This window comes from Rhinatrema bivittatum, chromosome 5 (genome assembly GCF_901001135.1).
Source record: "Rhinatrema bivittatum chromosome 5, aRhiBiv1.1, whole genome shotgun sequence".
Taxonomy (NCBI): domain Eukaryota; kingdom Metazoa; phylum Chordata; class Amphibia; order Gymnophiona; family Rhinatrematidae; genus Rhinatrema; species Rhinatrema bivittatum.
This window is the reverse complement of record NC_042619.1, coordinates 211,626,198-211,639,403: the sequence shown is the minus strand read 5'-3', so window position 1 is coordinate 211,639,403 and position 13,206 is coordinate 211,626,198. Positions and strand designations below refer to the sequence as shown.

General features: G+C 44.4%; 1 protein-coding gene across 1 annotated transcript in view; it reads left to right on the top strand.

Moving 5' to 3' along the window:
- Positions 1 to 13,206, top strand: part of CFAP47 (cilia and flagella associated protein 47) — a 1,765,744-nt gene that overhangs the window by 172,332 nt on the left and 1,580,206 nt on the right. Inside the window, exons 11-12 of the mRNA XM_029603108.1 lie at positions 6,037 to 6,189; positions 12,413 to 12,602. Of these exons, the coding sequence (XP_029458968.1) occupies positions 6,037 to 6,189; positions 12,413 to 12,602 (343 nt within the window). The remainder of the gene's footprint in view (positions 1 to 6,036; positions 6,190 to 12,412; positions 12,603 to 13,206) is intronic.

Here is a 13,206-nt window from a genome sequence, read left to right as displayed (position 1 = left end):
ATTCTCTCCCTTTTCTTCTCTTCTCCCAGTTCTATTACCTTGTTATTTGTAACTGCTTCCTTCTACACAAATAGGTTATTCAACTGTTCATTGTACACCCCTGTTATATGTAAACTGGCATGATGTGTTTGCAACATGAATGCCGGTATATAAAAATTTTAAATAAATAAATAAATAAATAAATGTTTGTGAACTCTAGGAAAGCATTTCTAGTCCCATAATCTGCCCTTAAAAACTTCATTAGAATTGACTGTAATTGTTCATGTTTGTGAACTCTAGGAAAGCATTTCTAGTCCCATAATCTGCCCTTAAAAACTTCATTAGAATTGACTGCAGATTAATGTCATGTTAAAGCAATTTCCTTAAAGATGTTTTCATGATTTCTTTCTCCTCTTTTTCTGTCCCCTTACATTATTTTCTTTTTGTGTGTGGGTTCTATCAAGAATGTATAATTTGCTATAAGGTGGTGGAAATTCAAATCCTGCAGTTTGTCTAAGTCTGAACTTAGTTGAACAAACCTCTTTGAATATGGACCTCATTCTTTACATATGCACATTTTTATTGGAAAATATTTACCTTTTTCTTGTCAGATTTAGCAACCTTGTCAATATGAAGCAAATTACATAGTAACATAGGGGGTCATTTTCCAAAGCGATCGCACGCGAAAAGGGACTTTTCGCGTGCGATCACTAAATGGGGGCGGCATCAAAACCGGAAAAGGAAGAGTTGGGGCGGCACTGGGGCTGACGCCGCGAGGACATCGCGGACAGCGAAAAGGTAAGAACCCTTTTCGCTGCCCATTTCGCGCCCAATAGCACCACCTTTTATGATGGCGCTATTGGGTGCGAAAGCCGGCAGCGATCGCACCGCAGAGGTACGATCGCTGCCGGCTTTCGCAGGCCCACCCCTCCTTCGCCCCCCTGTACCGCTCGATTCAAAGAGCCTGGCGGTATTAGAGAATCTAGGCCAGTGATGGCCAACCTTTTGAGCTCAGTGTGTCAAAATTCATAAAAAAACCGAGCATAACTCGGGTGGTGTGTCACTTCTAGAAAAATCCATAATTGTGATATTTGTAGCTCTAATTAATAACAAAGTTATAATTTTAATATATGTACTGTATTTACTAATAAAGCAAAAACAAATAATTCTTTACCTTACCTGCTTGCTTAGTGACTTTTTTGTTGCTGAATTTCATCGGCTAAATCTTCAATTAAAACACTCTCTCCCCCTCCCACAAAAACTCTTACTCCCCTGGATTTTCTCATACATACTCATGCTCTCACACTCACTGGCTCCCTCACATACACGCAAACACACACACCCAGGCAGGATCCCATTCATTTTCACACCACTCCCGCTCCATCCTCCAGGCAGGCACCAATTCATTCTCACACACACAGACCCCCAGGCAGACACCCATGCATTCACACACATACACCCCCAGGCAGAGTCCCATTCATACACATGCACACACTAAAGGCAGATCCCCCTCTCTTTTGCCAGCAACCTCGGAGCCTCTCTCATTCCTCTGCTGCCACTGTCACTGCTGCCACATGACTATTGGGGATGTTGCTATTCTTGCACATTCCCAAAGATTACATGTGCCAATCACTAAAAAGAATTTTTTTTTTTACTTTGCTGTCTGATCTTAGTTTTCTAATTGGTTGGTCACAGGCTTTTTTTTTCCACCTTCCCTTTCTTTCTTTTTTTTTTGCCAATTCCTTTTATATTGTCTTTTTTTCTGTTTCTTTTCTCTCCATCTTCTTCCCTCAAGCACACAGTCAGGTTCTCATTCTCACATGCATTTCTCTCTCTCACACACACACAGGCTCTCACTGTCACATGCTCTCTCTCATACAATCATTCATGCACACAGGCTCTCACTGGCACATGCTCTCTTTCATACAATCATTCATGCACACATGCGCTCACTGGCACATGCTCTCTCTCATACAATCATTCATACACACAGGCTCTCACTGGCACATGCTCTCTCTCATACAATCATTCATACACACAGGCTCTCACTGGCACATGCTGTCTCTCATACAATCATTCATACACACAGGCTCTCACTGTTACATGCTCTCTCTCATACAATCATTCATACACACAGGCTCTCACTGGCACATGCTCTCTCTCATACAATCATTCATGCACACATGCGCTCACTGGCACATGCTCTCTCTCATACAATCATTCATACACACAGGCTCTCACTGGCACATGCTCTCTCTCATACAATCATTCATACACACAGGCTCTCACTGGCACATGCTCTCTCTCATACAATCATTCATACACACAGGCTCTCACTGTTACATGCTCTCTCTCATACAATCATTCATACACACAGGCTCTCACTGGCACATGCTCTCTCTCATACAATCATTCATGCACACAGGCTCTCACTGGCACATGCTCTCTCTCATACAATCATTCATACACACAGGCTCTCACTGGCACATGCTGTCTGACTCACACACACAGGCTCTCTCTCACTCCCACATGCTGTCTTGCTCAAGCACATGCTGTCTCTGCAAACATTCAGGTCCTCACACACAATCTCTCAACTCATCTCATACACGCGCGCGCGCACACCCCCTCTACAGACCCTCAGCCTCTCTCTCACTTCTGGGCCTCCTCTTCGCGGGTCGCTGCAGGATAGTCTCTGCAGCGGCCCTGCTACCGGGCCTCTTCCTCTTCTCGGGCCGCTGTGGCTCTGCTACTGGGCCTCTTCCTCTTCTCGGGCCGCTGCGACTTGGGATTCGCGGCGGCCCGTAAGCGCAAGCGATGCTCCTCTTCTGCACGCACTGATGCTTCTCCTCCTTCCTGCCCACGCGGCTCCGGCAACGTTTACTTCCGGGGCTGCACAGGCAGGAAGGAGGAGGAGCATCAGCGCGTTCAAACACGATCTTTTTCTTTGGGCTGTGGTGACGTGAGCCTCACCACAGCCCTGCCTATCTGCTTGTCACTGCGCCCGGGGGCATTGGGGAGATACTGAAAAACTAATTTTAAAGGGTTGGCGCAGCCGATAAAAAAAAAAAAAAATTCGATAGTCCCAAAACGCTACGCGTGTCAGCAAAAACGGCTCGGCGTGTCACCTCTGACACGCGTGTCATAGGTTAGCCATCACTGATCTAGGCCTTAGTAACATAGTAATGATAGCAGAAAAAAGACCAAGTGGTCCATCCAGTCTGCCCAGCAAGCTTCTTATGGTAGTAACTGCCGCTCCATGCAGGTTACCCCCAAGCCTTATGTTAAGGGTAGTAATATTAAAAATTAAAACTAAGCAACTGTTAAACCCACAACAAAATTACTTCTAGTAACATTTTTACAGAGTGAGCAGCTTTCCTGATAATTCAATCAATGCTGCTGCTTGAACTATACTTTGCTTTTGAATTTGGCCATAGAAGCAGTCCTGCGCTTTTTCCATAAAGTCTGCATATCAGTACCTTAGACTGTAAAAGTCAGGGCCCAGCGTTGGTTATCATCTGAATCCAATTCTCCTTTTTTCTCCCCACCCCTGCTGATGAATCTGCAGTTGCGTGATCTTTAAGCAAGATACTATTGATGGTATAGGTATGCTATATATGAGAAAAAGGTTTGTATAATTCGCAGTCTTACTCAACCTTTGTTAACAAAGAGCAATATACTGTAATTGTTCATGTTTCTTAAAAATGTATATAAATAAAAAAGTTTTAAAACAATCATGTATAGTAAGGTTTGACTTATGTTTTTTGATTTTATGATTTTATTATATACATGGATTTATTATTTTATAAATGATTAAGATTTTAATGTATAGTTAAGATTTAAGATTTTTGAATTCTTAACATTTTTATGTTTTTACTCTGCAACCGGATTTAATGTGATGGCACTTTTAACTTTCATATTGTAATTTATTTTGTGCCTTGATGTAAACCATTGTGACAGTTAAATACTTAACGACGGTCTATAAAAGCTATTAAACTAAACTAAACTAATTGGTTAAGGGTAGTAATTCCCATGTGGCAAAATCTTGTAAACTAATTGGTTAAGGGTAGTAATCCCCATGCCTTCTGTTAGAAGTAGCAACTGCTGCTCCATGCGGGTTCCCCCCCCACTTTTCTTAATTTCCAACTCTAGCCTTTAGGGATCCTCAGTGTTTATCCCATGCCTTTTTTAAGTCATTTACTGCTTTTGTCTTCATCATCTCTTCTGGAAGGGCATTCCAGTCATCCACCACCCTCTCCGTGAAGAAATATTTTCTGACATTAGTTCTAAGTTGTTCCCCTTGAAGTTTCATATCGTGACCCCCTAGTTCTACTGTTTGTGTTCCTCCGGAAAAGATTCAATGAACATGCATCATTAAAACCCTGCAAGTATCTGTAGGTCTGCATCATATCTCCCCTGCACCTTCGCTCTTCCAGGGTTTACTTATTCAGATCCTTCAGCTTCTCCTCATAGGTCTTCCGATACAGACCCTACACCATTTTGGTCATCCTTCTCTGGACTGCCTCTGTCCTGTCTATCCTTTTTGAGATACAGTCTCCAGAACTGAATACAATACTCCAGGTGAGGCCTCACCAAGGACCTGGACAAGGGCATTATCACCTTTTTCTTACTGGTTATTTATTCCTCTCTCTATGCAACCCAGCATTCTTATGGCTTTAGCCATCACTTTGTCACATTGCTTCGCTACCTTCAGATTGTTGGACACTATCACCCCAAAGTCATTCTCCCAGTCCGTGCACATTAGCCTTTCACCCCCCCCATCACATGTAGTTTGGCTTAGAGAGTGAAATCTGTCTTCTGTGGTTTGAATTAAGCAGATTGACAGGGCTAGATTTACTTGTTGAGCACCTGTAGGTACAGGAGGAGAGGCAGGAGTCCCCCTTTGAGGATGCGGGAGAGTGGAGGGCAGGAATATGCAGTGGTCCCTCTTTGAAGATGTGCTGGGCTAAAAGGGGCATCCCCTCCTTCTCCTCCTTTGTCCTTGTGGCACTTTTCTGAGCTGAGGTATTCTGTTGTATCTGCCCCTTTAAAGGTGCAGGGGTGGGTTGATAGCAATTCTGTTTTAAAATCCTAATGCCGCAGTCCTGTGAGCTTCTGTGCCTTTAAGGAGGCAGGTCTGATGGGACACCACTGCTCAAAAAGTGCTGTCAGGATGGAGGAGTCACTCTTTTCAGCCTATGGGACATTGAGGCCTGCAGTGCGGTCTGCTATAAAAACAACCTATATCCCAGAAATGGAGGCACAGGTGTGGTTGTGTGTGCTCAAGCGTTTAATTACAGTAGTAAAATAGAAATATTTCTTTATTTACTTTATTTCAGATTTAGCTCACTCCTTTTCATTGGTAACTCCAGGCACGTTACATTCATAGAACATAATGGCAGATAAAGACCATATAGCCCATTTAGTCTGCCTAATCACGTCTCTTGCGTAGTTTCATAATCCCTGTCTCTCTCTCAGAGATTCTCTGTGCTTTTCCCATGCACTACTGAATTCCAATACTGTCCTTATCTTCACCACCTCCACAGAGGGGCTGTTCTGTACGTGCACCCAATAATGACTTACCTGGGTAAAATGTATCTGGTTAGAAGAGGCAGAAATTGAAACCTCAGGTTCTCAAAAGGTACCAGACAAACCCCTTTGAATATGGACCTCACATTTTTTCCCATATACCAAAGTAACCTCCCTACCCTCTTTACCCCTTCTTGCTACCTCCACTCATTGGAGGCAAGCATCTGTCTGGGATGGTTGAGGCAGAATCGATCCCACCTAGAGGCAGGAGCTGGAATAGATCTTTGGTCCCTTCCTGCCTTTTCTTCTACTGAGTTCAACCTCTCTTTGATCAGATGCGCTAAGCATTTTCCCCATAGATACAAAATGGGAAAATCCCTTTAGGTCTGGTACTTTATGTTTGTCATTACAAGGTCAAAATCATGATGAGGTCCTATGGGAATCAAATATATGTTGCAGTAAATACAATAATATTGTCAACTTTCTTGTTTATGCTTAAGAATTTTAACTGCTGCCCTTTCAAAATTTTAGGACCATTTTTACGAGGGTCGATAGATACAACTATGTGGATCCTGATTTTGCTTTTACAGATGAAGAAGAGGCAGAAAGACAAGTTCACAAGGATCATTATGCTGACTATATTAAAGGCTTAAGAGAACAGCGGTTGAAAGAAGAAAGAGACAGGTAAAAAGAATGTAGAGGGGAACAGATGTGTAATCGAACAGGTCATGTTCTGGGCTTTAGTATCTGCTAGATATTCCTTGCTTAGCCAGTTGCTTTTAATCTGGGTTGTGTGTTGCTGAGAAAATTTCAGAAATAATCTCTGGTCTTTTTCCCTGGGCTTGTGAAATAAATGACCTGACACAGAGACAATGGACATGTTTGAATCCCAGGAAGGGCATAGTTGAATGGCTGTCTGCTTCTTGTACTTCAGTCTGCATCTAATAAATTAACATTGAGGTCTTCAGCCTTCCGGTATGGGACAGGGTTATATTTATTTATTGAAATTTGATATTCCAATTTTTACCAAAAATGGCCTCAGAGTGGATTATAACAAATTTAAATAACAGGCAAACAGTACCATTTGAATTAGCTATACAGTTGGAATTCAGAGGTGGGTAACTTGTGAAACTTATTCAAGCTGGGTTGTTAGATCAGTGAACAGAAGGTTTCCGCAGGGAAGGTCTGGGTAAAAAGCCATGCTTTATCAACTTTTCTGAAAGTGAGATAGCAAGGCTCAAAGCATAGTGTTGATGGTAATATGTTCCAGATTCTTGGTGCATAGCAGCTGAAGGCCCGAAGTCTAGTACGAGATAGTCTCGCAAAGGCCCACAGATGATTGGAAAGAAGGGCCAGTTGGGAGAATTGGAGTTCTCTTGTAGGGATGTAAGATAGAAAGTTTTCTGGGGTTTGTTGGTTCACACACTGATCTGTGACTTCCAACTCACATCTGCTGTGTTCACTGGTTAAAAACATTGCTTCTCACCTCTAGTGTGGTGAGAATGGAAGGCAAAGCTTCATGTTTGTTTTTCTGTAGTGGTGTTATTGGATAGTTAGTTGGCATTATTAAAAAATGCCTAAAAGAGAACATCCTCCACTTTCTGTTCAGTTTCTAGTGGGCATTAATGGAAAACCAGTAAACTGAGCCACTGTGAACTGATAGAAAGCAGCCACACATTTCTACACTTTTATGAGTGGAGGGACTCGAGAAAATAGATGAAAAATTGGTCTGCGCACTGCCTATTACTGATCTACTTCTCCCTGCCAGGATCTTCAGCAATCCAGCTATCTACTTCAGTGAGTAACTAACCCTGTCAGTCTGTCTCACCATCAGTCTCAGAGGCCCGACCAGCACCTTTCCTATTCCAAAGAAGATTCAGAAGCTTATTAGCTGCGAATGGGACACCATGGAGATGGGCTTGAAGGTGGGGAGAGCAATGACAAAGCTCTATCCCTTGTTGGAAGAACATTTGGACCGCCTTAAAACTCCTAAAGTTTCAGCAGTCACCAAGAAGACCACAATTCCTGTGGCAGGGGCAGCCGCACTTAAGAACATAAGAACATAAGAATATGCCATACTGGGTCAGACCAAGGGTCCATCAAGCTCAGCATCCTGTTTCCAACAGTGGCCAATCCAGGCCATAAGAACCTGGCAAGTACCCAAAAACTAAGTCTATTCCATGTTACCATTGCTAATGGCAGTGACTATTCTCTAAGTGAACTTAATAGCAGGTAATGGACTTCTGCTCCAAGAACTTATCCAATCCTTTTTTAAACACAGCTCTACTAACTGCACTAACCACATCCTCTGGCAACAAATTCCAGAGTTTAATTGTGTGTTGAGTAAAAAAGAACTTTCTCTGATTAGTTTTAAATGTGCCCCATGCTAATTTCATGGAGTGCCCCCTAGTCTTTCTACTATCAGAAAGAGTAAATAACCGATTCACATCTACCCGTTCTAGACCTCTCATGATTTTAAACATCTCTATCATATCCCCCCTCAGTCGTCTCTTCTCCAAGCTGAAAAGTCCTAACCTCTTTAGTCTTTCCTCATAGGGGAGTTGTTCCATTCCCCTTATCATTTTGGTAGCCCTTCTCTGTACCTTCTCCATCGCAATTATATCTTTTTTGAGATGCTGTGACCAGAATTGTACACAGTATTCAAGGTGCGGTCTCACCATGGAGCGATATAGAGGCATTATGACATTTTCTGTTTTATTCACCATTCCCTTTCTAATAATTCCCAACATTCTGTTTGCTTTTTTGACTGCCGCAGCACACTGAACCGACGATTTCAATGTGTTATCCACTATGACACCTAGATCTCTTTCTTGGGTTGTAGCACCTAATATGGAACCCAACAGATGTTTGAGGTGTTGGTTTTGAGTCTACATGCGGTGGTCTGCGCTAGCATGATGCAGCGTGCCTGCTTACGTTGGATTCAGAAGCTGCAGAATCAGGCTTCTTCAGGACTGCTATCCCCTATCCAGGTGGCCCGTCTGGAGGCAGGGGTGGCTTATGTGGCAGATGCTTTGTATGATTTGGTGCACACAGTGGCTCGGAATCTGGTCTCAGCGGTGTCATCACGGCGACTTCTGTGGCTGTGCAACTGGGCTGCGGACATGTGCTCCAAGTCCCAATAATGTACCTTCCTTTTAAGGGGAAGCTTCTCTTCAGGGAGGATCTTGATCAGCTTATGAAGTCCTTGGGAGAAACCAAAGGCAATAGATTACTGGAGGACAGGAAGAACGTTAAAAAGACCTTCTCCTTTCACCCTCGTTTTCATGAGACGAGGAAATTTCGCTCTAGAAGAGGAGCTATCTCCTCGGGATCTAAGCAGCCGTCCAACCGTTAGCAGTCGTTTTGTGCAACCAGCAGATCCTCCAGAGGCGGTTCCGGTCAGGGGGCTGGAGGAAGTAAGCCAGCCCAATGAGATCAGGCACACCCACTCCTCTCAGATAGCGGTTGGGGGTAGGTTGTCCCATTTTTACGAGGAGTGGGTGAAGATTACCTCTGATAGATGGGTGCTTGAGGTGATAAGAGATGGCCTCGCCTTAGAATTTTCTCGGCCATTCAGGGAAGCCTTTCTGGAGTTACACTATTTCCTGAAGCAAACGGGAGGCTGTGGAAGGGACTCTGCAAAGGTTGTTAAGTTTGGAGGCTATTCGTCCGGTGCCTCTGAGCGAGCAGGGGCAGGGAAGGTACTCTGTCTACTTTGTGGTTCCAAAGAAGGAGGACACCTTCCGTCCCATTTTAGATCTGCAAAAGGTAAACTTGAGCTTGAACGTTCCGCGTTTCCGGATGGAAACTCTACGAATAGTAATTGCGGCAGTCCGCAAAGGAGAATTCCTGGCGTCGTTGGATCTTACCGAAGCTTACCTGCATATTCCTATTTGGAAGGACCATCAGAAGTTCCTGAGGTTCAAGATGCTGGGTCAACATTTCCAGTTTTGAGCGCTTCCTTTCGGGCTAGTACAGCTTCTCGCACCTTTAGAAGGTGATGGTGGTAGTAGTGGTGGCCTTGAGGAAAGGAAGGGTGTTGGTACATCGATACCTCAATGATTGGCTCATCCGGGGCAAGACAGAAGCGAAGTGCGGTCGTTTGGTGCACCGCGTGTTACAGGTCTTGCATCCACTAGGTTGGGTGATCAATCTGGTGAAGAGTTATCTGGTCCCATCCCAAGCTCTGGAATACTTAAGAGCCTGGAGGGGCAGGGTATACGTGACAGCAGACAGGTTATCCAAGTTGCAGCAGTAAGTGTCTTGCCTGTTACATCTCCCAGTTCCGAGGGTCTGGGATTATCTGCAAGTCCTGGGCTCCATGGCCTCAACGCTGGTCCCATGGGCCTTTGCTCACATGAGTCCGCTGCAGAAACACTTGTTATCCCACTGGAATCCAATGTCGGGGCAGTACCAGCTTTCATTGCCCCTTCTGAGGGAAGCTAGAGCCAGCCTAACGTGATGGCTTTCATGGACCCATTTGGAGAAGGGAGTGAACCTTGAAGTTCGAGATTGGGTGGTGGTGACCATGGATGCCAGTCTCAAGGGCTGGGGAGCAGTGTGCCTGGGTCGCTCGGCTCAGAGCCTGTGGTCAGTGGTAGAACAGGCCTGGTCCATCAATCGCCTGGAGGCAAGGGTGGTGCGCAGAGCTCTTGTAGTGTTTATTCCGCTGGTCCAAAGTCCAATGATTCGAGTATTTTCGGACAATGCGACGACGTAGCATACATCAGCCGTCAAGGAGGAATCAGAAATCACGAGGTGGCTCGGGAAGCTCAGCTGTTATTTACATGGGTGGAACGGCATCTAGAAGGGATTCCGGCCTCCCATGTGGCAGGAGTAGACAATGTGCAAGTGGACTTCCTTAGCCAACAGCAACTGGATCCAGGGGAGTGGGAACTGTCCCTGGAAGCGTGGAATCACATTTGTGCCAGATGCGGAGTTCCTCAACTGGATCTTATGGCGATGCGGGCCAATGCAAAAACAGCAAGGTTCTTCGGTTGCAGGCGAGAGGTTGATTTGATAGGGCTAGATGCACGGGTGTGCCCATAGCTGAAGGGGATCCTTCTCTATGTGTTTTCTCTGTGGCCACTTATAGGGCATTTGCTTAGGTGCATAGAAGCTCATCCCGGGTCAGTGGTGGCTTCCTAGTGGCAGCGACATCCGTGGTTCGCGGAGCTGGTGAATATGATAGTGGACGGGCTTCTCCGATTGGCTCATTTACAGGGGTTACTGAGACAAGGCCTCATTTTCGGATTGGGAGGATCACTTTTGTCTCGCGGCCTGGCTTTTGAGAGGCAGCGATAGTGACTGAAGAAATATTCAGAGCGAGTCATTTCTACCCTTCTTCAGGCTAGGCATCCTGCTACCTCTATAGTTTATGTCCGAGTTTGGAGGTTTTTTGAGACCTGGTGTAGTCAGCAGCATATAGGTCCTCTGCTTGTTTCTGTTCTGCACATTTTGTCCTTTCTGCAGCAGGGTTGTCCAAGGATTTGGCTTATAGCTCGCTGTGAGTCCAGGTTTCGGCCTTCAGTTGTCTCAGGGATAAGGTACAGGGCAAGCCTTTAGCCTCCCATTCCAATGTCGTCCGTTTCCTGAAGGATGTAAAACATTTGAGACCTCCGATTTGGAAGGTGTGTCCTGATTGGAATCTCAATGTAGTGTTGCGGGTGCTCTGTGAGCCCCCCTTTGAACCTTTAGGTCAGGCCTCGCTAAAGGATCTGAATTTGAAGACAATTTATCTGGTGGTGATTTGCTTGGCCAGGTGGATCTTGGAGCTTCAAGCTCTTTCCTGTAGGGACCCCTTCCTTTGGATTTTTAACGACAAAGTTTATTTGCGTACGGTGCCTTCTTTTTTGCTGAAGGTGGTTTATACCTTTCACATAAATCAGAAGGTGGAATTGCCGGGATTCCATGATGGGTAGAAATCTCCATCTCCTTGATGTTCGACACGCTCTGTTGCATTATTTGAAGGTCACCGACTCTTTCAGATGATGGGATCATCTTTTTATGTTGTTTGGTGGGGCAAAGAAAGGGGAGAAAGCGTTGAAAGCCTCTTTAGCCCGCTGGTTGAAGGAAGCTATTTGTTCTGCCTATATTTGCAAGGGTCGCGCAATTCCAGTTGGCCTTAAAGCGCATTCCACTCGTGCACAAGCAGTCTCTTGGGCAGATTGTCAGTTGGCGTCTCCCCAGGAGATATGTAGGGGTGTGCTATGGTCCTCACTTCATACTTTTACCAAGCATTACCAATTGGATGTTTGAGCGCCGGAGACTGCGACTTTTGGTGAAGCTATTTTAAGATCAGGTCTTTCGGGTTTCCACCCAGTCTAAGGGTGCTTTGGTACATCCCACTTGTCTGGGCTGATCTGGGTATGTTCAGGAAAGGAAAATTGGTTCGTACTTGCTAATTTCCGTTCCTGTAATACCACAGATCATTTCAGAGACATGCTCCACTGTTGCTGCCGAAAGACTGACTGTCCTAATGTTTCTCTGATGTATTCTAAGAATTTTTTCCCAATTGAAATTGTTAATTTGGTTGAGTTGAGCAGTTGATAAGAGTTTGTTAGTATCCACTTCTGGGGAATCCAACCCTGGGATCTAATTTACCCTATTATAGGGGAATGGTTTTGTTGTTGGATCTTGGCTTTGGTATCAGTCAATAAAGAGGGACTGCAGGTGGCACTCTCAGTTGTGTTGCAGTGCCTCAAAGTTTTCTTCTCTGCCTCCATCTGCTGGTAGGAATGCATAAACCTACTTGTCTGGACTGATCTGTGGTATTACAGGAATGTAAATTAGCAGGTAAGAACCAATTTTCCTTTATCTGTTTACAACAGATTTTAGCAATTTTTTAATGAGGTTTCAATATTGTTGGTATTTCAGGCAACATATCTCTTGATTTTCTCGTTCACAGGCGTTTTGAAGCACTTAACAATCCTGTGGACATAGGCATAAAATCTGCGCTTGGTCTAGTGCCACCGAAAGTCTCAGTTCGAGATTTATGGGCACCGCAGCTTAAAACCAAAGTCACTCCTTTGTCTAAGGGATTCATGCTAACTACTCGAGAGCTGGCAGCTGACGATTCGAGGTCCTTATCAAGAGAAGTATGTTATTAGACATCAAGACCTGATTTTACCAAGCCTCAGTAATGTATTGTGATCAGAATTCTCTGGGGGATACCAGTAATCATTTCTCAGTGCCCCTACTCTCTCTCTTTTTTTTTCACTTCATTTCTGAGGACACTGCACCAGGTACTTTGAAAACAATATAGAGAGCCATTTACTTCTTCATCTTTCTTTTTATGTTATACTATATTGTTTTATAATTAAGAGACAGAGAAGTACCTTTTCAGCTGCTCCCTGGTAGCAAAGTTAGCCGGATTAATTTATCCAGCAAACTTTGTTGGGATATTCAGTGTTGTGGTGGTGCCAGTAAATATACCAGACTATAAAAGTAGCCAGATAACTTTATCTGGCTAACTTTAGGACTGCTCTACATGACAAGAGTTAGCTGGATAAGTTATCTAGCTATTTCTGAATATTGGAGTTAGCCAAATAACTTATCCGGCTAGCTTAACTCCTCCCTGAAATTCCCTAGAATGCAACCAAGTTATCTGGTTAAGTTTTATCCCACTATCTACTTAACTGAATAAGCCAGGGGCAGTCAGCCAGCAGGGATTTCCAAATCCTGCCATTTGTCCGGCTAAGT